The following is a 27,370-nucleotide window of genomic DNA, read 5'->3' as shown; positions in this document are numbered from 1 at the left end:
AGAGACCAACGTTTATGAGTGCTTATCAGGGCGGAAGGGAGGGAAGGGAAAGCGGGAACTCACTGCTAAGAGGGCACTGAGCTTCTGTGAAAGGTTATGGGAAAATGTGAGAACAGATGATACTAGTGGTTGAGCAACATGATAAACCCACTGCCACGGAACTGTACACGTGAAGACTGTTGGAAAAGCAAACAATTTTTTTACATAGATATTTACTGCAATATAAACAATAACAATAATTGGGTTCATGAATTTATATTATAATTTGAGATATTTTATTCAAAGGATAATAGATTTTAATTCTACCATTTTATGTACTTCATCTTTAAAAGGGATTTTATAGTCAATCTTCTGAAATAAGATCTTTTATGTAATCCTTTAAAATGTTTGTAGTTTTTACATACTATTTCCTAAGGCAAATGTAATTATACTAAGAAAAGGCTCAAATTTCAAACTTCAGAAATGGTTCTTCTTCAGACCTGGTACATAGATAGTGCTCAATATATCTTTGTTTAGGGCTGCGGGGAGAAGGAAAAATATCAGAGAGACTAGGAAGAGAAATGTAAATTGCAGGAGTATATTGAATTAAAGGTTGCTTCGTTTATGTTGTTTCTATTTAGCTTTGTGATTTTCTGAAGGAAAATCTTACCCGCAGGTGCTAACTCCTATCTGAGTAACTATTTACCGTATTCACTCTTTTTCTAGGTTATCTAAAGGGAGATAGGCTTTCTCACGTTGGTCTCCTTGAACTCACCATTCATGTTGCTGTGTGGGGTCAAGGCACTTTAGAGATTCAGCTTTCTCAGGGAAATTACTTCTCAGATCTTTCAAACAGATCTTCCTTTAAGCTTGTTGTCTCCTTGGTGATTGGCAAAGGATTTCCACCCTTTAAAAATATTTGAATTTATAAAATCTGTACTTAAAAATTAATCTAAATATCATCTTCAAAGAAGACTTCATACAATGGCAACTAAGTGTCTTGGAGACAATTATGTTTGTGAACCACCCTGCCTCACTCTAAAACTAGAGTTTGAGTCACATAAGAAAAAATTTGACTCTACCTGTATACATTTATAATAAGGCTTTGTTATAATATATTTTATAGTTTTCCTAGCAGTCAGCCCAAAGTTGAGAAGGTTTGTTTGTAGGCCTGGCCACTTCTGTCCAGTCCTGCCATGCCCCCATCTGTAACCCTTATATTTGTTCTTGCTGAGTTCGCCACTTTGTATAGAATATGTCCTTTCCTGAGCTATATTTACTTTCTCAAACCTGGCGGCACACTGAAATCATCATGGGAGCTTTTAAAACAATACCCACGCCTGACCCAAACCCCCAGAAGTTCTGATTCATTTGCCCTGGGGTGAAGGTCTGGTGCCAACATTCTTTTAAAACCTCTCCAGATGATCGTAATGTGGAACCCAGGTTGAGAAATACTGATCTGACCTAATCCAACTAGGTTACAAATGAGGAAACTGCAGCCCAGAAAGGTCGAGGGAATTATCTGATGTCCTGCAGCAAAGAAGTACCAGTTACTAGATTCAAAACTCCCATCTATGGACTTTAAATCCATTGTAACAAATATAAGCAAGGTGCTGTTGTTGTTGTTAGGTGCCGTTGAGTCACTTCCCACTCATAGCGACCCTGTGTACAACAGAACAGAGCACTGTCTGGTCCTGTGCCATCCTCATAATCGTTGTTACGCTTGAGCCCATTGTTGCAGCCACTGTGTTGATCCATCCTGTTGAGTGTCTTTCTCTTTTTCCCTGACCCTCCACTTTACCAAGCATGATTCCTTCTCCAGGGGCTGGTCTCTTCTGATAACATCCCAAAGTACGTGAGAAAAAGTCTCGCCATCTTTGCTTCTAAGGAGCATTCTGGCTGTACTTCTTCGAAGACAGATTTGTTTGTTCTTCTGGCAGTCCATGGTATATTCAGTATTCTTCGCCCACACCGTAATTCAAAGGCATCAATTCTTCTTCAGTCTTCTGTATTCATTGTCCAACTTTTGCATGCATATGAGGCAATTGAAAACACCATGGCTTGGGACAGGCACACCTTAGTCCTTAAAACGAGGTTTTGGAGTATAGTTATGAGAGAATCAAAATCGTTTTACTTCTGGAAACTCACCTGCAGAGTCAGAGTAAATACAAGTTCATCGAAGAGGCTATCTTGCAATAAAGGTGGTTTAAATTCAAGACCAAAAGAGGCAGAGCACTGTGAGTTGGAGGTAGGTGGTAAGGAAGACTTTCCAAAGGAGGAAGAGAAAAAAAAGCCTGGATCAGAAAGTCTGGGTAAGAGTCTGCAGAGGCACCGTTGTCCACTTTTTAGCCCCAGGCTAATACTTCTCACTTGCCTCAAGAAAACAGGGGAGATTGGGAAGGTGTCTGCCAGGGAAGTGTATCCACTGACCATGTAGAGGCAGTTCCCCAGCTCAGCTGAGCCATGACCGAACTGGGCAGTCAGCAGGGGAGCTGCCTTGGACCACGCCTCATGCATTGTCGTGCACCCTGGTGTCATTATCACATAAAGTTCTGTTGGACGATGCTAATCTAAAGAAAACCAAAAAAGACTCTGGTTACTCAACTTCCATGGAGATCTGAAAAAGAAGGCTACGAGGGAGCTGGCAAGAGAAGTACGGCAGAGCTGGATCAGAAATCCCACTGGGAAGGGGCTTGCCTACTGGCCTGGCTACCATTTATAATCAAGTTCCATCCCAACTTCTTTAAGAAGGTGTCTTGTATTAAATGATTGGTTGTCTGTGGTATCACTGCAGAGGTAGGGACATAAGACAGTTAGGGACAAGGGCTAGAGTTCCCTAGTAAACCATTAAGCCATGAGTGGCAGCAGGAGAATGTCCCAGAAGTGAGAGAAATGGACTGACCTAGGTTTGCAACACGCTGAAACCCGTGAGGGCTAAAGTCAGCTGGCACAGACTCTCAAAATGCAAATCCCTGTGCCTAAGATAAAAGAATGTTAAAAAAAAAAAAAAAAAAAAACAAGAAGTAAGGCTCATCTGACTCCTAAAGTATCAAGTCATTCTCATTAAGCCCCACTTTGATGACTGAAACACAATGCAGAGTTGAGGCATACAGATTACGTTTCCAGTCAAAGCCCACATAAGCCTAAAGCAAGGAAATTAACACTTTAGAAAAAAATACTGGCCCTTTCTTCAAAGTTTTTTGGAGGGTTTAAGTCACAGCATGCAACATAAGGGTGAATTTCTAGAAGAACATAGGAGAGGGATGACCAATGGGAAAACTTACTCACAGGGGAACATCCCAGTACCTTCAGGAAAGCCACTTCTGCTGGACTCTTATAACCGAAGCTAAATCCAATTAAAAGCATTCCTCCAGGGCAAATTTTCTCCTCTGAGACTTGCTACCAGCCTCTGTAACTTCCCTTCACCCAAGATTTCCATGCAGAGTTTGAAGGTTTGGAATCTCTACCACTCCATGGCCATAGACTTTAAAGCATGTTGTTCTCGCACAAGACAGTACTATTTGTATGGCTCTTTTAAGATTAAAACTGAAAACACCATCCATAAAAGAGGCCTGACTGGAACCTACTGCAACAAAATATTATAATTAGAGCGTATTGTTATAGAGTATTTCCATAAACATTAAAGATCATATATCTAGGACAGAAACGGCCTATAATTCCAAGGTACAAGAATGGGGAGGTACAAATAATTTAATCTGTTCCACTATGATTATACCCGTTGCCATCAAGTCGATTCTGACTCATAGTGACCCTGTAGAACAGGGTAGAACTGCCTCATAGAGATTCCAAGGAACAGCTGGTGGATTCGAACTGCCGATCCTTTTGGTTAGCATCCATAGCATTTAACCACTACGCCACCAGAGTTTCCACTATGATTGTAGGTGCTAAGAAATGGTTTGAACGTCTCTCTTCAGAGGCCTTGAGGAGAATGGGAATTTTAGGGATCCTTTCTAACTGTGTTGTCCAATATGGCAGCCAATAACCACATGTGGCTATTTTTAAGTTTAAGTTAATTGAAATAAAATAAAATTTAAAATTCAATTTCGTAGTTGCACCTGCCACATTTCAAGTCCTCAATAGCCACATGTGGCTAGTGGCTGCCACATTATACAGCATAGATATAAGTGTTATTACACACTTGAAATATGGCTAGCGTGACTTGGAACTGAATATGTGATTTTATTTGAGTTTTATTTAAATGTATATTTAAAAAGTCATGTGTAGCTAGTGGCTGCAGTATTATACCATGCGGTTCTAGATTCTGCCCTTGAGTTCAGTCCAATTTGTTTTGAGAGCGATATCTTCTTTGGTCTGATCCGTGGTCTTCCACTTCCATGAAGAGCTCCGTTGAGGAAAGAAACTCACATTAACTTGTGAACTGACTTCCTTTTACTGCTAATTTTGAGTAACCAAATTTGAGGTTTTTGTTTTCTTTTTTAAAACTCTTCACTGACTCTTGGCACCCTCTATACCTGGCTTCGACATGTCTTTTTTTTTTTCCTTCTATTGTCCTACTTCCTCCGTGAGCACATCCTTACTCCTTGTTGAGCAATTGCAGATCTGCGAATTTATCAGAAGAGCCAAAGGTTGCTCTTGGAACTTAAGGATGGGATATGAAACTTGGCTTCAGAGGAGTTAGGGAAATGGAACGCTATCAACAACAACAAGTGTTTATTGAAAACCAAATGCCATGTCCCGGGCAGTGTTCAAGGGTCTGGGAGAACAGCAGTGAGCAAGCCCCGTGTGCACAAATTAACAAACAGGACTATACTAATATGTCAGGGAATGGTACGTGCAGCCAAGGGGCAGAGAGTGATGGTGGGGTGCATGTAATTTTAGAAAGGGTGGTCAGGAATGGCCACTTTGATAAGGTGGTATTTGAGGAGAGAGAAGCAGAAGTCAGGGGTTGAACAAGCAAGGGTAGGGAACAACAAGTTCAGATGCCCTAAAGTCCTAAGATGGACAAGAGGCTGTGAAATGTAGTGAATTTGGACTTCTCAGTCACCTCTGGGGCCATGCAGCATTTTACACACCTCTTGGCACAGTGGTTAAGAGCTTGGCTGCTAACCAAAAGGTCGGCAGTTCGAATCTACCGGGTGCTCCTTGGAAACCCTATGGGGCAGTTCCATTCTGTCCCATAGGGTCGCTGTGAGTTGGAGTCGACTCAGCGGTAACGGGATTGGTTTGGTTTTTTGGTTCTCGCTCCAACACTAGGTAGGTTTAATTTCAGAGCTTAATGAATAAATTATTTGCATGAGGAACACATAGAAGGCACCAAAGTTAGGTGCATACTAGAGATTGCATATAATGTCTTCTTAGGAAGTAGAAAACATTGTAATTTGACTTCCTAGTCAAAGGTATGTCAACACGTTCAAAGTTTGTTACTTAATTCAACATCATCCTTGGCAAGAAACCCTGGTGGTGCAGTGGCTAAGCGCTTGACTGCTAACCTAAAGGTTGGCGGTTCGAATCCACCCAGCAGATCTGAAGAGAAAGACCTGGCGGTCTGCTTCGATAAAGACTACCATTAAAAAAAACCTATGGGGCAGTTCTACTCAGTTACATCAGGCCACTAGGAGTTGAAACCTACTGGAAGGCCCCTAACAACAACAACAGCGTATCCTTGGTACTAAATGTTATTTCAGTGCGCAAACGTGGCTGTCCCCTATGGATAGAAGGGATCAGTTGCATCGCTAGGGTTGGTGTCACCCAGCGCTGTAACTCATGGTGTCACCTCCCCATGCTAATTACCACAATATTGCAGCTAAAACATCAGAAAATTTGACAAATTCAGCTGCTATAAAAATACCGACAGCAACAAAAACAACAGTGCATGCTTGTAGCGCGTGCAGACAAAAACCTCATGTTTTCAAGCATCATTGTAATTGGGTAAAAAAGGATAGCTTGGACCAGAGCGCATTAGAAGGTTCAAAAAGTAAATTAACATAGAGTTTTAGCCTTGTAGGTATGTTGATACATGTAAGCTGGGCTTACAGAAAATATTTTTATTGTTAAACTAACTACAGGAATATGTTTATAAGAAATAATAAACTTCTGCTGAAACACTGCACAAAAATTTATAGACAGTCATTTTGATGTCGGAACGCTGGTGGCACAGTGGTTAAGAGCTTCGGTTGCTAACCATAAAGGTCGGCAGTTCGAATCCACCAGTGGCCCCTTGGAAACCCTGTGGGGCAGTTCTGCTCTGTCCTGTAGGGTCACTATGAGTCAGGAACGACTCAATGGCAACAGTTTTTTTTAAGGGTATTTTGGTGTCACCCCCCTCTGACAGTGTCACCCCGTGCTGTCTGCACCCCCTGTACCCCACTAGTGACACCACTGGAAGGGACCTGCTGTGTTCCAGTACTACGTTAGAGGTTAGAAGTCTGCACTTCAAGGACTTCGTGTGTGGTTCGCGTTTCCCATGTTCAAATGGCTACTGGAATCTATCTTGACTCCACTGCCCTGTAACCATCAAATGGCACCACCGCGTAAATGCCGTTCTTGCCCCTCGTCAGCCTTAGTGAGATTGTTATGGCGTGAGGGGGAGTTGATTTTCCACTTGCTGGAGGGTATCATCATATAGATCACGGCCACATACCCTCCCCGGAGGCCGTTATGCTGTTGACCACAAATACCATTAAGGTCCTGAGAGTGATGAGTAACGCCCGGGAGACGCAAAGATCAACCTTACACTTTCTCATTCAGCCACACTGGAGAAAGCAAGCAACACTGCCCAGTTTAAAGGCAGATTCTCAGATTTCGTTTCAGATTTCCTGTCCTTTGTTGTCCTTTCTTGAAGCCTTAGCAATGCTTGAAACTTGTTTCTTTTTTATTTCACTTCCTCTGCTTGAAAAACACGAAGGGGGGATGTTTCAGAGTGTTTGGTGTTATCTTAGAAACCCAAGTGAATCTGAACATGTCTTTTCAACGCTTACACCAACCAGCCAAGGGTACTTCGGCTGCTGCTAATGAATTAAAAATCTCCCCCAGTTTTTTGAAGGAGTGTATCACAGTTTTCGTATAATCACAGCTTGTTATGAAACTTGGCTAGGTGTGGTTTCCACTTTCATTTCTTGAAAACGGACCATATTTCTTTTTCTTAATTTGCATTTTGGGGTCAAAAATTAACCTTGAATAGATGGCCTGGTGGAAAGAACCTGACACTGAATTTTATTTTTTAATTTGTTCAACCAATGTGTTTTGCACCTGTTATGTAGCAGATCCTAGGTTGGGGCTACCCATTGGGGAATAAGCCAGATTAGAGACCCTGCCTTCCTGTAGTTTACAGTATGCTATCTTTGCCAACCTCAGCAAGTTACTTAAACAGTTTCCCCTTCTGTAAAATGCTAACGATAATACCAATCTTACATAACCGTTCGTCAGACATAATCAAGGCATTGATCAAGCAATAGGATGTTTTTACACAATCATCCCTGTTTTTATTATTACTAATCACTCAAGCTGAGTTCAGAGAATGTATTCAGAGTAAACACCGACATTTCTAACGCTGAAGGTTGTTGTTCTAACTGTTAAAGTAAATGTCTCTGTTCCAAATCAGAATTTCCTCCACATCCCCCATAAAATGAGAGGAAATGCCTACCAGAGCGGTACGGAAAGTGGTCCTTTGTCACCTGCCACAATTTTCCTTCCTTCTGACCTCGTTATACACAGACGACGCTGTGTAGTTTATTGCTCTTGCAAGACTGGTCAGCTGCACGATCAGGTATAAGTTTGTATGGGAGTGTGTGGTGGGGAGGCCTGTACTTAAAAAGCATGCTTAAAAGTTACAAAGATGGGTTTCTCTGTTAGCAGGGAAAACAAACAAAACATAAAGTCCCTCCTGCGCTTGATAGCCCTGAAGCCATCTTCCGTATAATCTGAAGAGTCTTCTCATTCTGTTTAACCTGGGCTTCCAGGTCTGAGCTAGGAGATATTGGAATTCTTCAGCTTTATTGGACTTTTTGGGTTTGAATTGTGAGTATTTTTTAAAATGAAAGGAACCTTAAAAATCTTCATGTTCACCCCACCTATTTGACCGTTCAGAAGACAGACAGGGTGGTTGACTAAATTGGCTGTGAACACCCAGGCAGCACAGAGTCTGTCCAGAGCCTTTTCTACTGCAGCCCGCTTCCACTCTCAACACACTGAATTCTCCTTCAGTAGAAATCGTATAGAATCCCTGGGTGGTGCAAACAGTTAAACGCTTGGCTACTAATGAATCCATCCAGAGATGCCTAGGAAGAAAGCTCTGGTGATCTACTTCTGAAAAGTCACAGTCATGGAAACCCAACGGAGCATAGTTCTACTCTGACACACGTGGGGAGCGGGGGAGTGCACCATGAGTTAGAATCAACTCAGCAACTAGTTTCTGATTTTAGAAATTATATAGCAATATTGTGGTTAAAGTGATCGACTGCTAACCAAAAGTTCGGTGGTTTAAAACCATCAGCGATGCCTCGGGAGAAAGATGTGGCAGTCTGCTTCTGTAAAGATTTACAGCCTTGGAAACCCTATGGGGTTGCTATGAGTCGGAATTGACTCAATGTCAGTGGGTTTTGGTTATAGCAACATTACCATATTTTTACAAAAATAATGCACGTCTTTTATGTCTGTTTGCCAACCGCACCCCCCGCACACGAGGTATTTTCATAAGCGCTATTATGCCAATTTTTTTACATGTGGCTGTAAAAAAAATAGCATGGCGCATTTACAAAAATACCTCACGGGGCGGGGGCACGGCGGTGCGGTTGGTTGGCAAACAAATGTAGAAGACGTGCATTGTTTGCATAAACATATGGTATTTAATTAATTTTTGCATGAGGAAATGACCTCAAAGAGGGGAGATTGAGGAACTTTGTTTTCCGTATGTCTGGATGGCACATAGCACTTCTTGTTAGCTAGATTTTTTTTAATCTAATAAAATTGTTGCTCATATTCTCCAATTCTCTCATTCGGCTATGAATCAGAATGTATTGGCCTTATTTCCTTGAGAAAGAAAGCCAAACATAACTTTATTCCAGCATTTTAGAATTCCACCATCATAAGCCACTTCATTGCCTCCCCATCTCTGCATGTCAAACTCACTGATTTTATTAGCATGTTGCCAAATAACACACGGAGTGTCTCAAAGCCAAAGTACATCAGCTCTCACCTCACAGTGTTGTGAAGACTCAGCAGAGGATTTGAAAATTGAACTTGATCCCCAAGTTACTGCTTATTTGCCAGACCTAAGCTGGTTACAAGCAATATTCTGAGATGGGACTGTTCTTTGGTTCTAGGAGGGTTGTTTGAGGATCCTAAGCACTCTTGGGAACTTTATTGTAACAGGGAGTGATTCTATTATATCTCTTTGAAAGCTGTGGAGTGTAGTAGTAACAAAAAGTTATTATTTTCAATGTATCTATTCACTCAAAGTTCCTGAAAGGTTTTTTTTAGAAGTCATGAAGCTTCTGCATTCTACTCAGGACTAGGAATAGATTTACCAAACTGAATTATCTTGTTATGCCTTTCCTGTAATTTTCGTTGGTGAGGGAGAGCATGGAATGGAATGTTACTTTCCTAACAAGAGAATGCTTGCCTGGCACTTAGCACTGTCTAGAGATTTTCACATGTATTGCAAGTATCTTTACTTCCCATTTAACTCTAAATGGCACTGTTTCATAGATTAGGAAATGGAGGTTCCAACAAGTTATGTGGCTTGCCCATAGTCATATGGCTTATACATGGCAGAGCCTGAAATCAAACACCATGAACTCAGTCTTTGATGCAAAAACTTGGACTTGACCAAGCTGCCCATGTTTATATATATATATATATATATATCCTAAAAGTAATTACAAAGAACCAAAGGTTTTTTCTGAGAACTTACTTCTTCCCTTGCCCCTGACACACTCCCCTCAATTCCTATAGGCCATGCCCAGAGCCTTTGCCTTCCACTGGAATGAATGTAAAACTCTCACCTAAACTTTACAGTGGAAGGATGAGGGCTTATATGTGATCTGTGGCTTTCTCTCTCGTTAGCTGTCTCTTGTTGACCTTAGATAAGTGCTTTTACCTCTTTGACTCTCAGTTTCCCCTAGTATAAAATGATGAGGACAAATTACATGCTTGCTGTGATGAGTAAGGGAAATAATCATCACCAGACTTAGTACTGGACTAGATACTTGCTCTTCATTCAATAAATGGTGATAGTAATAATAATAATAATAGTTATATAATAGTGATGTAATTCTTATTATCCCACACACATCTGATTTTGAAATTAGATGGCTCTTGAATTGAAATGTGCATATCCACATTAGAGAATTCAATCCATACTAAAAAATATCCACATTAGAGAACTAAATCATGATGTTTATATTCCAGGTAATTCTCCAATATTAGAAGAGAGAATTGAATGAAAGTGTTAAATAATCATTCAGAGTAAAAATTGGGATGTCCCCTGGAGCCAGGGAGGTAGGGGACAAGAGAGAGCAGAGAGAGGAAGCCAGCTGGAAGACGTGCGGCCGCGTAAAAGGGGCGTCGTAGCTCACCTCCAGAGGACTGTTGCTATGGGCCAGTGCAGGCCCACTGTTGTTCTTAGGAAGCTGGAAATCCAGCTTTTTATGTGAAATCTCCTAATTTTAAAACTTGGTTGACATTTTATAAAGAAACACGTTTAGACCAAACCTAACACATCCATAGGCTGTACCTGGCTCGTGCTCCCCCCTCCCCCATAGTAATCACTGCTTTTCCTTCTCCCAGCCCAGTCTATGCCCACGTCATTTCACTGTCAGAAACCAAGCATCTTGAACCTCATTATGTCAGCCCTTAAAGGGATTCCGCCCCTGAGTACAGGACTATTCCCAGCTCTTTTCAGAAGGGTGGATATGGGGAACATCTGCTTTGACCAGTATTTCCACATATTTCATGAAACTGTAACTGAAGAACCTTTTCAGTACTACGCACGCACCAGGGCACTGCGTCGTATTTCTAAAGAGAGAGGAGAAAGCCTTCCCCGAGAAGCTCATCTGCGAAAAGCCTGATCTCACAGGAAACTGATATTCAAACCAAATTTCAGGCTTAGCTGAAGCAATGACACATCTCAGATGCCTATGTTTCTGATTATCTATGGTTACTACCTTTTAAAAAATCTCTTTGCCAGACTTTGTAGTTTTGGGGGGGGGTATTTTTATTGTTTTGCGTTAAGATGTCTCAGCACTTTGAGATAAAGTATTGTTTAAATCCTAAATAAATAACCGAAGGGAAGAGTACGTCTTCATTGAGACCTTTTCCATTTCCAAAGCCCTCTGGGTAAATGTCATGGGCGTACACATTCTTTCACATTCCCCACAAGAACATAAGCATCTTGAGGGAAGGAACCATGTCTTATACTCTGCACCCTTTCCACAAGCGTTTAATATGAGCAAATGAATAATATGTATTTGTGTAACTTTTCTGGTAAGTCACAAATTATTTTACCCTAATTAGAATGTCATCAAACTCCCTAAATTGTTTGCTCACTGTGTTGCCTGTATCACAGTGTGCCATTCTCCGATCCTCTTGTGACTGTCACCAAGAGACTCAGTGAATCATCTTTAATCTTCAGGAATCTCTGGGTGATTTTCCTGTTACTATAGCGCCGCACCCGGTCATGTCAACGGAGGAGAATGAATTGTTTTCTCATTCGCTGTCACTTTATGTAAAATACCACCTTTGAAGGACTTCCCAGCAGAAGAAAGTTATTATTTCAAAAGTTCATGAAATAGGGCCACATTATACTCCTCCACTTGATATCCTATCCTATTTGCATGCCTACGGCTTTATTTTTTTCAACTGGCTTCCTCTTTCCCTCAGCCCCAGCTCCTACATGCTCTGGTTCTTGACTTGTGTCCAATTTCTGAAGTCAGGGTTTGCCGGATAAAACGCACTGTTAAAATCTGTGAGAAACTAAAATTGCCAAGTATTGATGGTGGTATTCTCTGCAACTGCTCACCTGGCCCCAGCTTCCAGAAGTAGTGGATTTTCTCCACACAGTTCCTATTAAAATTAAAGATGAAGGAAGGTAATTGAGCGAGCCAAAGGCAGTTCAGCTTTTGCAACGGGACGAAAGTACTAGTATTCTAAAATACTGCCTTTGGCAACTATATCGATATTTCTACCTACAAGAATCCTTTTAAGTGTTTGGTTTTTGTCCCCTAATATATAACCTGATTTTGGGACAGGTATTCTCTCACCCCTCCAAAAAATGACAGATTCAGCAAATTTTTGGTAAACTCAAATTGTACTTCATTCCTCAATCATCCAAGAAATCCAGGGACAAGCAAGAAAACAGAGTGGCATATTTGGGCGATATTTGATATATTGGGTCTGGGGAGTGTTAAATAGGGCAGGATGTAATCGGAACTCCAGCTCAGTTATTTTATATTTATCACTAGAGAAAGCCAATTACTTTTCCATTTCATTGCAGCCTGTTTTAGTCTGTAGATGGCTTCTTGAAAATTTCCTTGAACATCAGATTAAAAAAAAAAAAAAATCCTAGTTTAAAGATACAGTCAAGTTTTCAACATAAAGTACCCCATTGGATTAATTCCTTTGAAATGTAATTTTATTTTTAATCCCTTAATTGACCTGTTTGGTGAATACAAATTTTTGTTTATCCAGTTTGCTTAAAGCAATGCATAGTCAACTATGAAAGCAAAGTCATCTGTCAAAAGGCTACTGAAGCCAAACTCTCAAAGCTGAATTTCCTCAGTTGAACAAGTCAAAACAGAGAGGGGAAAACACACACACACACACACACACACACACACACACACACACACACACACACACACACACACACACACACACACACACACACACCCCTCCTGCTCCAGTTCATTCATAATTACCGAAGTAACAGTGAGTTTAGGCTGGGGTTACATGAAGGTGGTCTACAGCTGCCCAGTTTCAGTGGCTTGTTTGCCAGCTCTTCACTTTCAAGCTTTTAAACTAGGCACCACTTTTATTCAGATCATTTTTAGAAGAAAATATTTCATAGTCGAGTTTAGATGGACAAAGCATGGAATTCTCTTCTTGGCTCTTGTGCATCTGATGGCGTTTTGCCCATGCCTCCTCAACTCCCCTTGCCTTCTGTAATCTAGTTTTGGCCAAGCCAATCCTCTTAACAGTGTGCAACCGAAAACATCACGTGTCTCAGCCTTTCCCTCTGAGATGCATGCTTGTTGAATGCTTCTCATTCTTCAGAGTTCTGACTTTTCAATTCTGTGTTCTTCCATTCTGTCTAATCCCTCCTTGTCCAAGCTGTGTGTTCGATGCAGAGTGACTTTCCTTCCTTCCTCTGCCTCTCCAAACCACCCACCCTTCAAGGCCTGACTCTTCCGTGAAGCTGGATATGCCCGCATCAGTTCTCTCTCCATTTCTGATCTCTTGTTTACATTTAAAGGCAAGTAAACTGATTCATGTTAGGTCCCATTTGTTCCTTTTGCCTCTCAAACTGGATGGTAAGCCACACAAGGGCAGGGGCCAACCTGATGTTTGTTTTAAATCTCTTACTGTGTAGAGAATACAAATCCTTAGTTGGTAACTAGATGGGAGGCAGTTTCAGTGTGGAATATACATATCATTTCTTACTACCTTTTGATTAGAATGACTTCCCTGCCACTTAAGAGAATTTTTCAAGTATTGATGATATCATCCTAGAAAGGATTTTAAAAAGTATTATGAAAACGACAGGAAAAGTGATGCCTTCAGGCCGTTTGTCTTTCTTGGGCACACCTTGCTCTCCCTGTTAGCTAAGAATGGTTTCTTTAGGACGGGTCCTGGTGCCCCAGAGACCATGTGACTTGGAGGAAAGCCTTGGCTGCTAACTGAGAAGTTGATGTTTCGAACCCACTTGCAGCTCCGTAGGAGAAAAGACCTGGTGATCTGCTCCCATAAAGCCTAGGAAACCTTATGGGGCAGTTCTACTCTGTCCTCTAGGGTTGCTTTGAGTCAGAATCATCTCAGTGGCACACAACAACAATGACCACATCTGCCATGGTAGAATGTGACTTGCTTTCATTTATCTATTTTAAATTAAAATATTTTAAAAAATCTATGATAGAAAACTAAAAACCAACCAAAGGTGATGAAGGAAAAAGTTACCTTCCCACCTCTGTTGCTCGGCCATTCATTTTCCTTTTGTAGGTTCAAACGACATCCCACATTCTTGCATCTTCTCCCAGAGAGTGTCTGCTGCATATACAGGCATATATACACGCTCTACTTAACACACCCACATGCCCACACACACACACACATACACACACACACACAAACACACACACACACACACACATACACACACACACGGTGGTGCATCAGTCAGGGTTCCAGCAGCAAACAAATGGCACACTCAAATTAGGATGATTTGAGGAGGGCCTAATAAAGGGACTATTTACAAAGGTGTGGCAGGGTATAAGGAAACCACAGGGGATGGTGCAGTTACCCAGGACTAGTGATAGCTGACTTAACTTCCTAGGCCAGAGGGGCAAGGAGAGGGGAGAAGAGCATCTACAACTTCAGAGAACCTGTGATCTTCAGTTGAAGACTCAGCCAGCTGGAGAAAACCCCACAGGGAGGCAGCCAGGATAATGCATAGCCCAAACACTCTCTTCTGCCCCTCTTATATACTGTTGGGTTTCCCCATTGGCCAAAACTGATAGAAGCTTAAGGATAAGGGAACCAGCTTTGTAGTCCATAAAGTTCAGCCTCATGGGGCAGAGAGGCAGGTGACCAAGGGTGGAGGGGCAGGAGACGATATGCAGCCCAGGTCCGAGCTCTACACCTTGCTTTATTCATTGAGTCCTATAGCTTGGGCTTCAACCCTTATAAGCATATCTATGTGGAGCTGCCTCTCCTTTTTTTCAGATTGTTTCACTGTACTCCTTGTTTTGGACATGCCCCACTTTAGTTTTCTAGTCCTTTCCTGGTGAACGTTTAGATTGCTTGCTATCCTTTGCCCTTACAAATAATGCTGCAATGAATTTATCAGTGAATATCACAAATTTTTGGAGTTGGAAGTGCTAGATGAAAGGCTATTTGTGTTTGTAATTTTTATAAATATCATTGATATATACACCAGAGAACTTAAACTGTATTTTCAAAATAACATGCCCACACGTAGAACACCCAGGGGGGCACTTAGGAAGATAACATGCAAGAGGGTTGTGCAGTTGGCAAAAAATGTGTAACACACACGTTATTTGCATAAAAATACAGTATACTAGTGTACACTGCCCAGCATCATGAGAATACCTGTTCCTCACACCTTGCCCAAACCACTGTGTTATCAGACTCGTTGATCTTTTCCCATATGAGATAGTTGAAAAATGGTGTGCACTTTAATTTGAATTTCTTTTACTAGCAATAAGTTGATATGCTTTGGTTTTAAGTAGTCGTTATTCTCCAGTGACATGAATGGGAACTAGTATTTTTTGGGGGGGGACAACATTGTGGAGAACTTATGGGATACACCATTCATTTCTAACAAGCATTGATAATGATTTAAAATTCTTCTGGCATTTGTTGAGTACTTACTATGTACAAGGCAGGAATTACAAAACAATTATAGTTGAGTACTATGCTGCTCTCAAGATATTTATAATTACTTGGCGAAATGTGATCCAAACACATTTTTAAAACTTAAAGAACATTGTGTATCAGAAGTTCTAAGTATGCAATAGATGTTCAGAGAAGCAAACTATTTCTGAGAAATCACTATTCTTTGACTTAACTGTGGGGGGTTTCTTGTTTGTTTGTAATTGGCCAAAGTGTTTGATTAGGGGGGCGATCACTTGGGAATATCATGCAGGGAATCTTCCTAGTTTGCTTGACTTGCTTCTTTCTTCTGGCTCGGAGACAGGGGCAGAGTACCCAATAAGCAAGGTATGCACAGGCTGACTTGTGCGTATTTACTAACCTGTAGTGAACAATTTCACCTGTTTCTCATCATGTCAAAGATGTGGTGAAACCCATGTGAAATTGTTCACTGCAGATTAGTAAGTAAACACAAGTAAACCCATGCATACCTTGCTTAATGTAAGCTGGTGCGTACCATGCTTACTGGGTAATCTGCCCTGCAGGTGTGTGTGACAGGCCAATAGGCTGCTCCCACCTGGTCTCCAGGGCCATGGGGTGTTTTCTGCCAGCATCACAAGCCATGGTGGCTGTCTGCCAGATGGTTGTCTCAGTGTCTGGCTCTGAAATGCCACCTGCAAGTAAAGCCTTCTTTCAGTGAATAAGTCTTTCAATTCCGGGCCCATATGGTGATCAGTGCCTCTGGGCTTGTGGTTGTCTAAGAGGACAGGCTCAAGAGAAATGCAGATGGGAACAATGAGATGAGAAGAACTGTCTGTAAAAAGGTGAGGAACAGGTATTGAATTTTGCTAGATCCAAAATGCGTAGAGAAAGGGAAGTAATGGCAAGTCAAAACTGGGTTCTCTAAAGCCTTCCTACTCACAGTGTGGTAGCCCAGCTGTATTGGTAGCACCTGGGACTGGAATCAGCATTCGTACCCCAGACCTGTGGGTTAACGGCATTCCCAAGGGATTTGTGTGCATACTAACATTGGAGAAGCACTACTCTAAGGCATTGGTGGCTCTAATCATCAGCTGCTATAGATTAGTCTTTGAGATGCTACCCTTACTTGTATCAATTTTAGTGTCCTGCTATGAATTATATAGCAGGAAGCAAGATCTACCCAGGCGCTTGTGGAATAAATGAATTCTTAAGTACCTCCAAAACGCAAGCCAGGAAACAGCAGCAGACAATACGTGAACGTGAACTCAAAGATGCATGAATTAATTTCTAGCAAAGCGTTTAGGATTATTGTTAAATCTCGAGACTTCACCTAACAGTTCAGCTAATAGTAGACATTGCTCCAAAGATACGGACTAAAAGTTCATATCCAAGTTTCCTAATGTTTATCTGGAATAAGTTTAAGGCTTCTTATGGTGCTCATCTCTGACCCTCAAACCAAGACAGCAGTACTGTTCCAGAAATAGACACAAGTAGGCACTTAATTCATATTCTCAAGATCGGGAACCTCTGTCTCTAGACAGTGAGTTTGGGGAAAATGTGACCTAAAATGAGGAAGGCGGTATGACCTAGACTGAAGGTCTTGATATTACTCATGGGTTTGTTTGAAGAGAAGTGAAATACGATGGGCCATGTGACACTGTCATATGCTGAAAGGAGCTGCCATGTCAGTGTCCTTTAGTGAATGACTTTCTAGGTGAGAGGTGTTCTCAATGGAACCCCTTTCTGGAGAACATAATGGGTAGGTAATTCGCTTGCTATGGGTAGCAAATTCCCTAAGGATGGTGAGCTGCTCACAGAGGGTCTGCAGGTATTAAAATATACTGCTTTATTCTAAGAACATTTTAATTAAAGAGACTTAGGAAAGTAATTTAATAACCTGAATTGGAAGTAATTTTGAAGTTGGGTTAGGGTTGCTATAGGGTTATAATTAGGTGGAGTTTCTTATATTGCTGTTTAGAACAGTATCTTTGTTTCTAGCTGTTCACATGTATGTATTTACTTCCTTTCCATTCCTTTGGCCTCACAGATGTTACGTATTAAATACCAGGAGGTGTTCGATACCCGGGTTATGCCTGGTACCATCTTTCCCTGAGGAGTAGAACGCAGAGATGCAATTGTACATACGGTGAATGACCATCTTTCCACCTGCTCCCACTGGTCCTCTGCCCCACTGTGATTAGCAGTGTACTCTAAGCATGTTATCAGTGGCCCTGGAGGACTCTGGCCTAGGCCTTGGATTCTTCAACTTGGGCTTATCCACTTTGGGGGCATCTGCGAACCCTCAGAAGCTATGAGCAAAAGTTTGTATGTATGTTGTTTTCAGGAGTGAATTCATCAAGCTTCTATCAAAGTTAGTAAAGGATGAGCCCAAAAAAGGTAAAGAGTCATTTTGCCCTCTAAAGTTAACTCCTGATCCCACCAAATCCCACCCATACTCATATGCACAGTTCGGGTAGTGGGAAGGGAATACGGGCCCGTATTGTGTAGTAGAATGAGAACCCAGGCTCAAAGCAAGGGTTGGAAATGTACATGCCTTCGGGGGCCAGTGGGGGAAGTGTTAAGGTGGGGAGGCTTCAGGTCAGCTAAGGGGGAGCAGCTGACGGGTGGTGAGTTACACTGAATATACTGTAGTGTTAAGTGCTATGGCTGCTTAACCAAAAGGTTGACATGTTCGAATCCAGCAGGCACTCCTTGGAAATTCTATGGGGCAGTTCTACTCTGGCCTATAGGGTCGCTATGAGTTGGAATCGACTCAATGGCACTGGGTTATACCCTGTATAAAGGTTCTCAAATCTAGAAAATGCTGGTCATGCTAAATAAGCCTGCTGGCCTCAGCAGTGATAGCTTTTGCTGTAACAAGGAGAAAAATTAGACCTCCCTCCCTGGCTACCGAGGACATTATGTATAACTTAGGCACCTTCTGTACACACAGTAAAAGAAAAAAAAAAAAAACCCAAAAACCAAACCCACTGCTGTCGAGTCGATTCTGACTCATAGTGATCCTATAGAACAGTGTAGAACCGCTCCATAGAGTTTCCAAGGAGCGCCTGGTGGATTTGAACTGCCAACCTTTTGATTAGCAGCCATAGCTCTTAACCACTACACCACCAGGGTTTCCCTACACATAGTAGTGCTCAATAAATGTCTTTGTGCACATCCCTGATGCCTCCAATCACTAAAGCACAGGCTACAGTTGGCTGTTTGCCTTTTTTCCCAAAATTCAATGCAGAGGTTTTCTTCTTCAGGGCCTCTCGTAAGGCAGCACACATCATGCATCTACAGATGCTTCTCCAGAGCATCACTTACCCAAACTGCAGTGGAACTGACGCCCCTTAGAGTTGTGCAGCTTGATAGTCCCTCCCCCCTTTAATTACATTCCTTTTGTCTCTTCACTGTTGATTCTTGGTCTTTTGCAGGCATCAGACCTAAACCACTTATACTTGTCAACACATCTGTGACTGCCACTGCTGCTTCCAGCCCCACTCTCATGGGGTTTTCTTTCTTCCTCATTACTCCTGCCCCGTCGCTTCTGTCACACAGCTTGGTTTGTGCTAGGAAAGGATTGGCCAGTCTGGAAAAGGGCTTCTTCCCATCGGAGGTGTAAAACGGCTAGTCACATCTCTTTTGGGGCATGTTTTTCATGGGGAAAGTTCTTCCAGCCGTATTGAGGGGCTACCACTGCACCGTCAAATAGGCTGTGTGTTCGCACATGCCTGGGAGGTTTTTGTTGTTGGGTTTTTTCAACTAATTCTAGGTCAGGGTTGTCAACCGTGACTGCACATGGGAATCACCTGGGGGACTTCTTTGCTGCCCGAGGGCACCTTCCAGAACAATCTGCTCATCAGGCGGTGGGATCCGGGCTTCCTTATTATTTAAAGTTCCCTAGGTAATCACCACCACGGCGCCAAAGTTGAGAACCACTGATCTATGTTAAAATCCTAAAATACTGGAAGGCTGGATTCCAAGACATGGAGGTTGATTTTATATTTAAAAACAACAAAGCTGCCTAACCAGCAAATACGTGTTTGTCTGAAACCTACTACATATCAAATAAATAAACAAAAAATGGCCCAACTTCATTGTACTTCGGCAAATGCCTCGTAGGGAAACCTAAAGGGTTAAGTTAGTTGTTTTGCAAACGGATCCAACTCTAACCATCATAGAAAAAAATATATTTTCATTGTTGTGTTAGTCCCAAATTTAACACAAGGTTCAGAGAACATTTCTGCCTGTATTTTTAGCTAAGCAGAGAGCTCTTGGCCTGGGAGACAGTGAGGATTTCAAAATAGTTTGTTACCTAAAAATACACTTCCTGAAATGAACTTGATGTCTGAGAGGGATGAATGGGTTTATTTTTTTTTTTTTCTCTTCTATATTTAATGCTGCCACAAGAAAGCAAATCTTAAGTTTATATATGTTTATATTTTTAGAGACGCAGAAAGCAGGTGCTGTGCTCAGTAGACAAAGAGGTGGCATGGCAGAGTACAGTATCAATGACAGAAATCTAAGTTTCACAGGACGGGGGTGACTGTGTAAGGGCACTGAAAACTTCCCCTGGGATCAGGAAGGCACACACTTAAATGGGGAAGATGAGGAGGTTTTTTTTCATGCTCTTCCAGTGGTTATCCCTTGGGGAGGCACATTCCCAACATCCTAATGGCCAGCGACTAGTCTAGTGCCACATGTGGTCTTGAAGTTGATTCTGACTCATAGTGACCCTATAGGACAGAGTAGAACTGCCCCATAGGGTTTCCAAAGAGCGGCTGGTGGATTCAAACTGCAGACCCTTTGGTTAGCAGCTGTAGCTCTTAACCACTGCGCCACCAGGGCTCCCAGTCTTTCTTAGTCTAATGCAGTCATTTAATTCACATTTAATGTAGCCTTATCTTCCTTCATTTGACTCTCCAAACTCATATCTTGAATTATCATCATTGCCAACGACAATGGATTTCATTGAAGAAAAGGACGGGGAATGACAGGTTACACCTTTTTATCTTAGTTTCCTATTGGCACAGTGGTTAAGAGCTCGGCAGCTAACCAAAAGGTCAGCAGTTCAAATCCACTGGGCGCTCCTTGGAAACCCTATGGGGCAGTTCTCCTCAGTCCTGTAGGGTTGCTATGAGTCATAATCGACTCAGCGGCAATGGGTTTCGTTTTTTTGGTTTTTGCCATAACAAAATACCACAGTGGGTGGCTTTGAAGAACAGGAATTTATTTTCTCAGTGTTATGGAGACTAGAAGTCCGAATTCAGGATGTTAGCAGGTCTGTGCTCTCTCTGTGTCGGAAAAATAGATCCTTGTTGCTTTCACCTTCATGGTGGCACCGGGCATTTCTTGGCATTCTTTGGCTTATATATGGATCCTCACATGGTGTCTTCCCCCATGTGTGACTCTCTCTGTCAGTTTTCCCCTTTTACAAGACGCTGCTCAGAAGTGATTAGGAGTAGGACCCACCCTATTCCTGTATGACTTAACTGATAATATCTTCAGAAATGGACTCTATGTCCCCAAACAAGGCCACATTCATGGGTACAGGGGTTAGGATTTCAACATAACTTTCTGGGGGACACAATTCAACTTTTTAATTGCCTCTCAGCTTGCGATATGTGTGTTGCAAAGAATAGTCTGTCTTCCATGTTTTATTGAATGAATACAAATGATCACATTTGTAATCATACTCTTGTCCTTAATTTGAGTGGAGAAGTTCTGTATGCCTTCCCACTGGTATGAAGGGCCAAATATGAACTCCTTGTGTTTATTCTATAATTTATTCATCCATTCGCTCATTCATTCAATATTTCTGGATACCTTCTACTGTCACAGGTTCTCTTCTGGGGACTGGAGACACAGGGAGTAAACAAGGCTGATAAAGTCTCATGGAGCTGTGGTCATGGAGCACGTTTTGGTGGATAGATTATAAGCAAGTTTGCTCAGAGTCTCATGGTAGTTACTTGCAGGTTACTGTAGCATGAAGAGGTGACATTTAACCAGAGACCAGGAAGGTGAGAAGAAGCCAGACAAAGGGAATAGGGAGTGAAAGGCTTGAGAGAGGAAGGAACTTGGCTTCTCCCAGGAGAGGCCTACGTGTCCCAAAAGGTAATGAGTATGGGGTAAGGGGGAGAGTAGTAAGAGATAGCAACAATTGTGAGGATGGTGCAGGACTGGGCAGTGTTTCGTTCTGTTGTGCATGGAGTCGCTATGAGTCGGAACCGACTTGACGGCACCTAACAACAACAGTAAGGGATGAGATCAGAGAGGGAGCAGGAGGCAGATCCTTGAGGTGGGACTTAGCTTTTATTCACCTTTGTGACCCCAGTGCCTGGGCAATGCTTGAGAATATGTCTAGGAGGCACTCAGTAAGTGTTGGTTAATCAACTGATTTTCCTCCCGGCAGCGGAAATAAGTCAGTAGAGCCAGTCATATGCCAAGAAGGCCCTTCTGGCTCCTTTGGGTGCAGGTCAGGAAAGTAATGGCAGAGTCCTCCCTCACCTATGGCTTTTCCTTTCAGCTGGAAGACTCAGTTTGTACTTCATGACTCTGCTTGGTTGTGACCTCTATCTGCCCATCTGAGCCATAGCTCGTGTCTGGCTCCCACATCTCCTAAATGCTTCTCATTTTTTGGGTTACTCTGCCTGGTCTGTCCTTGTCTAGTTACCCTGATAAGCTGTAATTTCCTTAAGGATGCTTTTCATTGTGCTCCCAGCACCCAGTACTATGCAATGATCCAGTGTACGTTCCTTGATTTTTGTAGAAAAGAGCGTCCTATGATAATCACTGATGAACGCAAGAAGCTACTCCAGCTCCGCCCGCCCCACGTATACACAGCACCATACAGTGACTCTCATTAGAAATTGCATATATGACAGAAACTCTATTCTGATACGATGGAACTATTTTGTCTTTCTCCATATTCATTCTCATGACATCGAGTTTATTTGAAATTGCATAACATCTTCAGGAATTCATGGGCAGGCCGCCTGGCAGTTGAATACTTACTGGATGTATTTTCTCTTCACCCCAGTTAACGACGACATGATGGTCACGGACAACAACGGTGCGTTCAAGTTGCGGCAACTGTGTAAATTTTGTGACGTGAGATTTTCCACCTGTGACAACCAAAAATCTTGTATGAGCAACTGCAGCATCACGTCCATCTGTGAGAAACCACACGAAGTCTGTGTGGCTGTATGGTAAGGTCGCCTTTGAAGAGATCTTTCTTATCCCCTTTTTATAAGTAATGCGTGCTCATAATACAAAGTCAATGTGCCTGTGTTCCCTCAGCGTAGACACCTATCCCATTTCCTTTTCTCTTCGACTACCTCTCTTTCAGTTATAAAATGTAGCTTTCCAGGTATATTCACACAAATATACACACAGGTAACTCTGTGTGTGTGTCTGTATGACAGTATATAAGATGATCTTTTAATATTTATAGTAAATCTGGGAACTCTTCCTTTCAACTTACTAGGCATTTAATCGACACCTCGTCAGTACCCCATAGTGACATCAACAAACAAAAAAAAAAACAAACCCATTGCCTTCAAGTCAACTCTGACTCATAGCAACCCTATGTGACAGTGGAACTGCCTCATACAATTTTCTAGGCTGTAAATCTTTACGGAAGGAGACTGCTGCATCCTTCTCCCTCGGAGCAGCACCAGGGAGCCTTTTTCTTCTAAGACAATCTCAGTTCTCTTGTGTGGAAGAAGGGATAAAAGGTGGACTGTTGGAAAAGGGAGACATGGGACCCAAAAGAAGCTACTTGGTGAACCAGTAAAACAACCCATTTCTTAGTCAGAAGCCCTGGTTATATGACCCATATATACCACTGGGCTACACCCTGTGTACTATGTCTCTCTCTTGGATTAGGTTCTCCTCTCTCTCTCTCACTCTCTACCCCCCTTACACACACACACACACACACACACACACACACACACACGTCTAATATAGTTCTTTATATATACACAAGGGGTACTCGTGAATCGTTTGATTAATTTATAGTTAGGGCTTGGGTGCTTGAGCAAAAGATGAAAGAAAAATAGAGATCATTAGCAGTCCCAATTTTATAAAAATGTGTAAATTAATCTCTTGGCAGATTAATGGGATATAACATTTTACAGCCTTATTCTGATACTTTTAATTTATCAGCTGTTTTTTTAAGTAAGCTGTATGTCTCTGGGCCACTTGGCAAACAAGAATATAAACCCAAATATCTCCCCACCTTTTGGGGGAATGAGTCTTTTAGGACTTTCTGCAGACCGTGTATAGTTAGCCTTGATGATAGATCTGAGAACCTTGCAGATTTCCGTACATACCAAGGATGAACTGATTCCTTAAAAACTAAAAGGAACGTTAACAGCAAAGACCTGACAAGCTGTCGTGACAGGTCTTCGCTGTATCCACCAACTTCATTTACGTCCAGATCTGGGCATTGCCTTTGAAGAAAGGATTTTGAGGAAGATTGTGTTGAGAGGAAAGAGACCAGTGTGATCGAAGGTTTAGAGAACATACCATCTGAGGAGTGGCCGAGGCGACTAGACGTGGTCAGCCTAGTAAAGAGAGGACATGAGTTGTGTTGAGAGATACTTGAAGGGCTTCGGGGGAAAATACAATAAACTTGCACTACGTAACTGCGAGGGCCAGGAGAAGGAGCCATAAAATTTACAAGGAGGTAGACTTGGGTTCAGTATAAGTCTGAACATTTTCGCGATCAAAGTTGCCCGATAGTGGGACAGACCTTCTTCTCTGGAAAATTCAAGTAAAGTTCAGCAGGGACTGGATGACTGTCTGTCAAATATAGTGCAGGTAAGTTTGAGACACAAGACAAGGTGACCTCAGTGCTTTTTTCCATGGTTCTGTTATCCAGTGAGTCTTTACTTAAATACCCCAGTGTGGTATGACAGCTTACTTCTGCTGCAGAAAAGAAGTTCTTTTAATTAAGATATATTTCCCTGAGCCACGATACAAGTCCAAATTATTGAATGTGAATCAAGTCTCTGGAATGGAGTCTTTGCTAGCCTCAAAAAAGTGTGAGCATGTGGGAGAGAAAAAACCCCCATCTCTTGTATGTATGTCCTACCTGTAAAGAGTAAATACAATGGATGTTATTTTTACCTGTTTTGGTGAAGGCGTATTCTCCTTTGTAGTCTGAGTGTAGATAATGAGAAGGCGAGGTATAGTGGATGCTGTGGTGAACCCCGGCTGTTGGAATGTTGACTTCTGGGCACCCACCTCTGAGTCCCTACAGGGAATTCACTTCCACTGAAGGGAGCTGCTTAATTCAAGTTTGCCCCCTTCGCAGGAGTGGCCAGTATCCCATGGCTGGTCGATACAGGGGTACAAATGCCTGACCACTTTGCCTCCATTTGGGATGACTCTGAGGGGCCATCCCAGCTTCAGTGCTTCCGTGAGATCAACTGAACCCTCTTTTGCAACCTGCATTGTGGTTCACCTTCTCCGTCTGCACAGTGCTGCTTCCTTCAGTCCCTTTCAGGTGCATTCCCAAAAAAAACCTTCTGCAGCAAAACCACAGAACCTCAGACTGAGAACCCAAACCAAGAAAGGAGGCTATTTAAAAAACAGCCAAATGTGGAAACTGAAAGGCTCTACCATGCCTTCACAGCTTTAGTGTTTCTCATTGTTGTTGTTCATTCACTGATTCATTTGTTCATTTATTCATTTAACTAGTATCTATATAGTGCACCCATTCCATGAAAGATGCTTATGTCGTTTCCAAGGGTGGAAATATTTTGGAGCCAAAATTAATTTCATTACTCTCGTTGTTTCTCCAGTGGATACTGATGATCTCTTCAATGGCTCAGAATAAATGTTGCCGGACAAAAAAAGAAGTCTATATTTGTTTCACTGTGTTTTCCCTTTCTGTGCTCAGTTGTCTCCAGAGATGCTTTGCAAAGCCACCTCTGCCTGGCAGGGGGCTCTGTTAAAGTAGTGAGTGGAGAAAGCAGTTAATTAAGGAAGTCATCGAGTTCCAGGAATTGTTGAATGCTCTCTCAGTGTGTCCCATTCCTTGATCTCTAGAAGCTTCTTCACAAGGAAGAGGCACCGTGCTTTTTCCCTGCGAGCATAGAGGATTCAGCATGCCTTCATTTTATTACTTAAAAAACAACCACCACCACCACCCCCAACACACACACAAACACACACCTGCACACTACCGTGGGAAGGAGAGCGTTCATGTACCACGACCACAGCTTTTGCAAATACAGCTCGATAGCTTGGGGGTTACAAATGGGTAGATTTAACACTCACTAGACAATAGATTAGTGGTAACTTTGGTAAAGGGTAAGACAGTATGTGATACTGGGGAAGTCAGCACAGCCTGACCAAAGCAAAGTCATAGAAGCTTAATAGACACATCCAGACTCCCTGAGGGACTGAATTACTGGGCTGAGGGCTGTGGGGACCATGATCTCGGGACATCCAGCTCAATTGGCATAACATAGTTTATAAAGAAAATGTTGTACATCCTACTTTGGTGAGTAGCATCTGGGGTCTTAAAAGCTTGTGAGCAGCCATCTAGGATACTCCACTGGTCTCATTATATCTGGAACAAGGGAGAATGAAGAAAACTGAAGATAGAAGGGAAAGATTAGTCCAAAGGACTAATGGACCACAATGACCACAGCCTCCACCAGACTGAGTCCAGGCACAACTAGATGGTACCCGGCTACCACCACCAACTGCTTTCACAGGGCTCACAATAGAAGGTCCTAGACAGAGCTGGAGAAAAATGTAGAACAAAATTCAAACTCACAAAAAAAGACCAGACTTACTGGCCTGACAGAGACTGGAGAAACCCCAGAGTATGGCCCCTGGACACTCTTTTAACTCAGTACTGGAGTCACTCCTGAGGTTCACCCTTCAGCCAAAGATTAGACAGGCCCATAAAACAAAACAAGACTAAATGGGCACACCAGCCCAGGGGCAAGGATGAGAAGGCAGGAGGGGACAGGAAAGCTGGACAAATGGAAATGGGGAACCCAAGGCCGAGAAGGGGAGAGTGTTGACATGTCACAAGGTTGGCAACAAATGTCGCAAAACAATATGTGTATTAATTGTTTAATGAGAAACTAATTTGCTCTGTAAACCTTCATCTAAAGCACAGTTTTTTAAAAAAATGGGTAGATTTAAAACTACAGCTGATCTGTTGTGTGATGATGTCAACTTTAGTTTTATAGTTGCCCAGTAGCTGCCTGCCACTCTGCCTTTAACAGTAGGGTCGTCAGCAAGGGCTTTCTCCACCTGAACTGGCTGGAGTTTCCATTGCAGCGCATGACCTTTCACAAAGGGGCACATGTGCCCCTGGGCTGCATGGATGCCCTAAACATCAACTCCATTCCTGTTGGGCTGTTCCATCCTCGTCCCACACCCGCCACACTCTTCTATCCCCTGGTTGACATATTGTCCTTTAGTGTCCTTGAATTAGGCACTCAGCATGTGGGACTAGTTGCTCTTTCTCCCTTGAGTATGGCCCACGCTTGACTTCTCTTTCCCTGCTGTGAACAGTGAGCTTGTGTGAGGGACTGAATGTGTAGGCCCGTGCGTCTGTTGGCTCATGTGTGCGTTTGTGTGCATGCACTCAGAATCTCTCCCATAACAAGGTTCCACTATTAAGACAGACCGAACCTGTCACATCATGTAAGGCTGAATTAGCCCTTCCCTAGGCTCCCCCTCTAGGAATAGAGAATACCATTCAAGAAACAGGTACTTTGAAACTACCACAACTTGTACAATGAAAGGTCATGGAAGCCCCATGGACACATCCAAACTCCCTGAGGGA

General features: G+C 42.4%; 1 protein-coding gene across 4 annotated transcripts in view; it reads left to right on the top strand.

Moving 5' to 3' along the window:
- Nucleotides 1–27,370, top strand: part of TGFBR2 (transforming growth factor beta receptor 2) — a 97,026-nt gene that overhangs the window by 18,297 nt on the left and 51,359 nt on the right. For all 4 annotated transcript variants that reach the window (XM_004377359.2, XM_004377358.2, XM_023732253.1 and 1 more), the window contains one exon: nt 22,589–22,757. In XM_004377359.2, the coding sequence (XP_004377416.1) occupies nt 22,589–22,757 (169 nt within the window). The remainder of the gene's footprint in view (nt 1–22,588; nt 22,758–27,370) is intronic.

This window comes from Trichechus manatus, unplaced genomic scaffold (genome assembly GCF_000243295.1).
Source record: "Trichechus manatus latirostris isolate Lorelei unplaced genomic scaffold, TriManLat1.0 scaffold00049, whole genome shotgun sequence".
In the NCBI taxonomy this organism is placed as follows: domain Eukaryota; kingdom Metazoa; phylum Chordata; class Mammalia; order Sirenia; family Trichechidae; genus Trichechus; species Trichechus manatus.
This window is presented reverse-complemented; position numbering and strand designations above follow the sequence as displayed.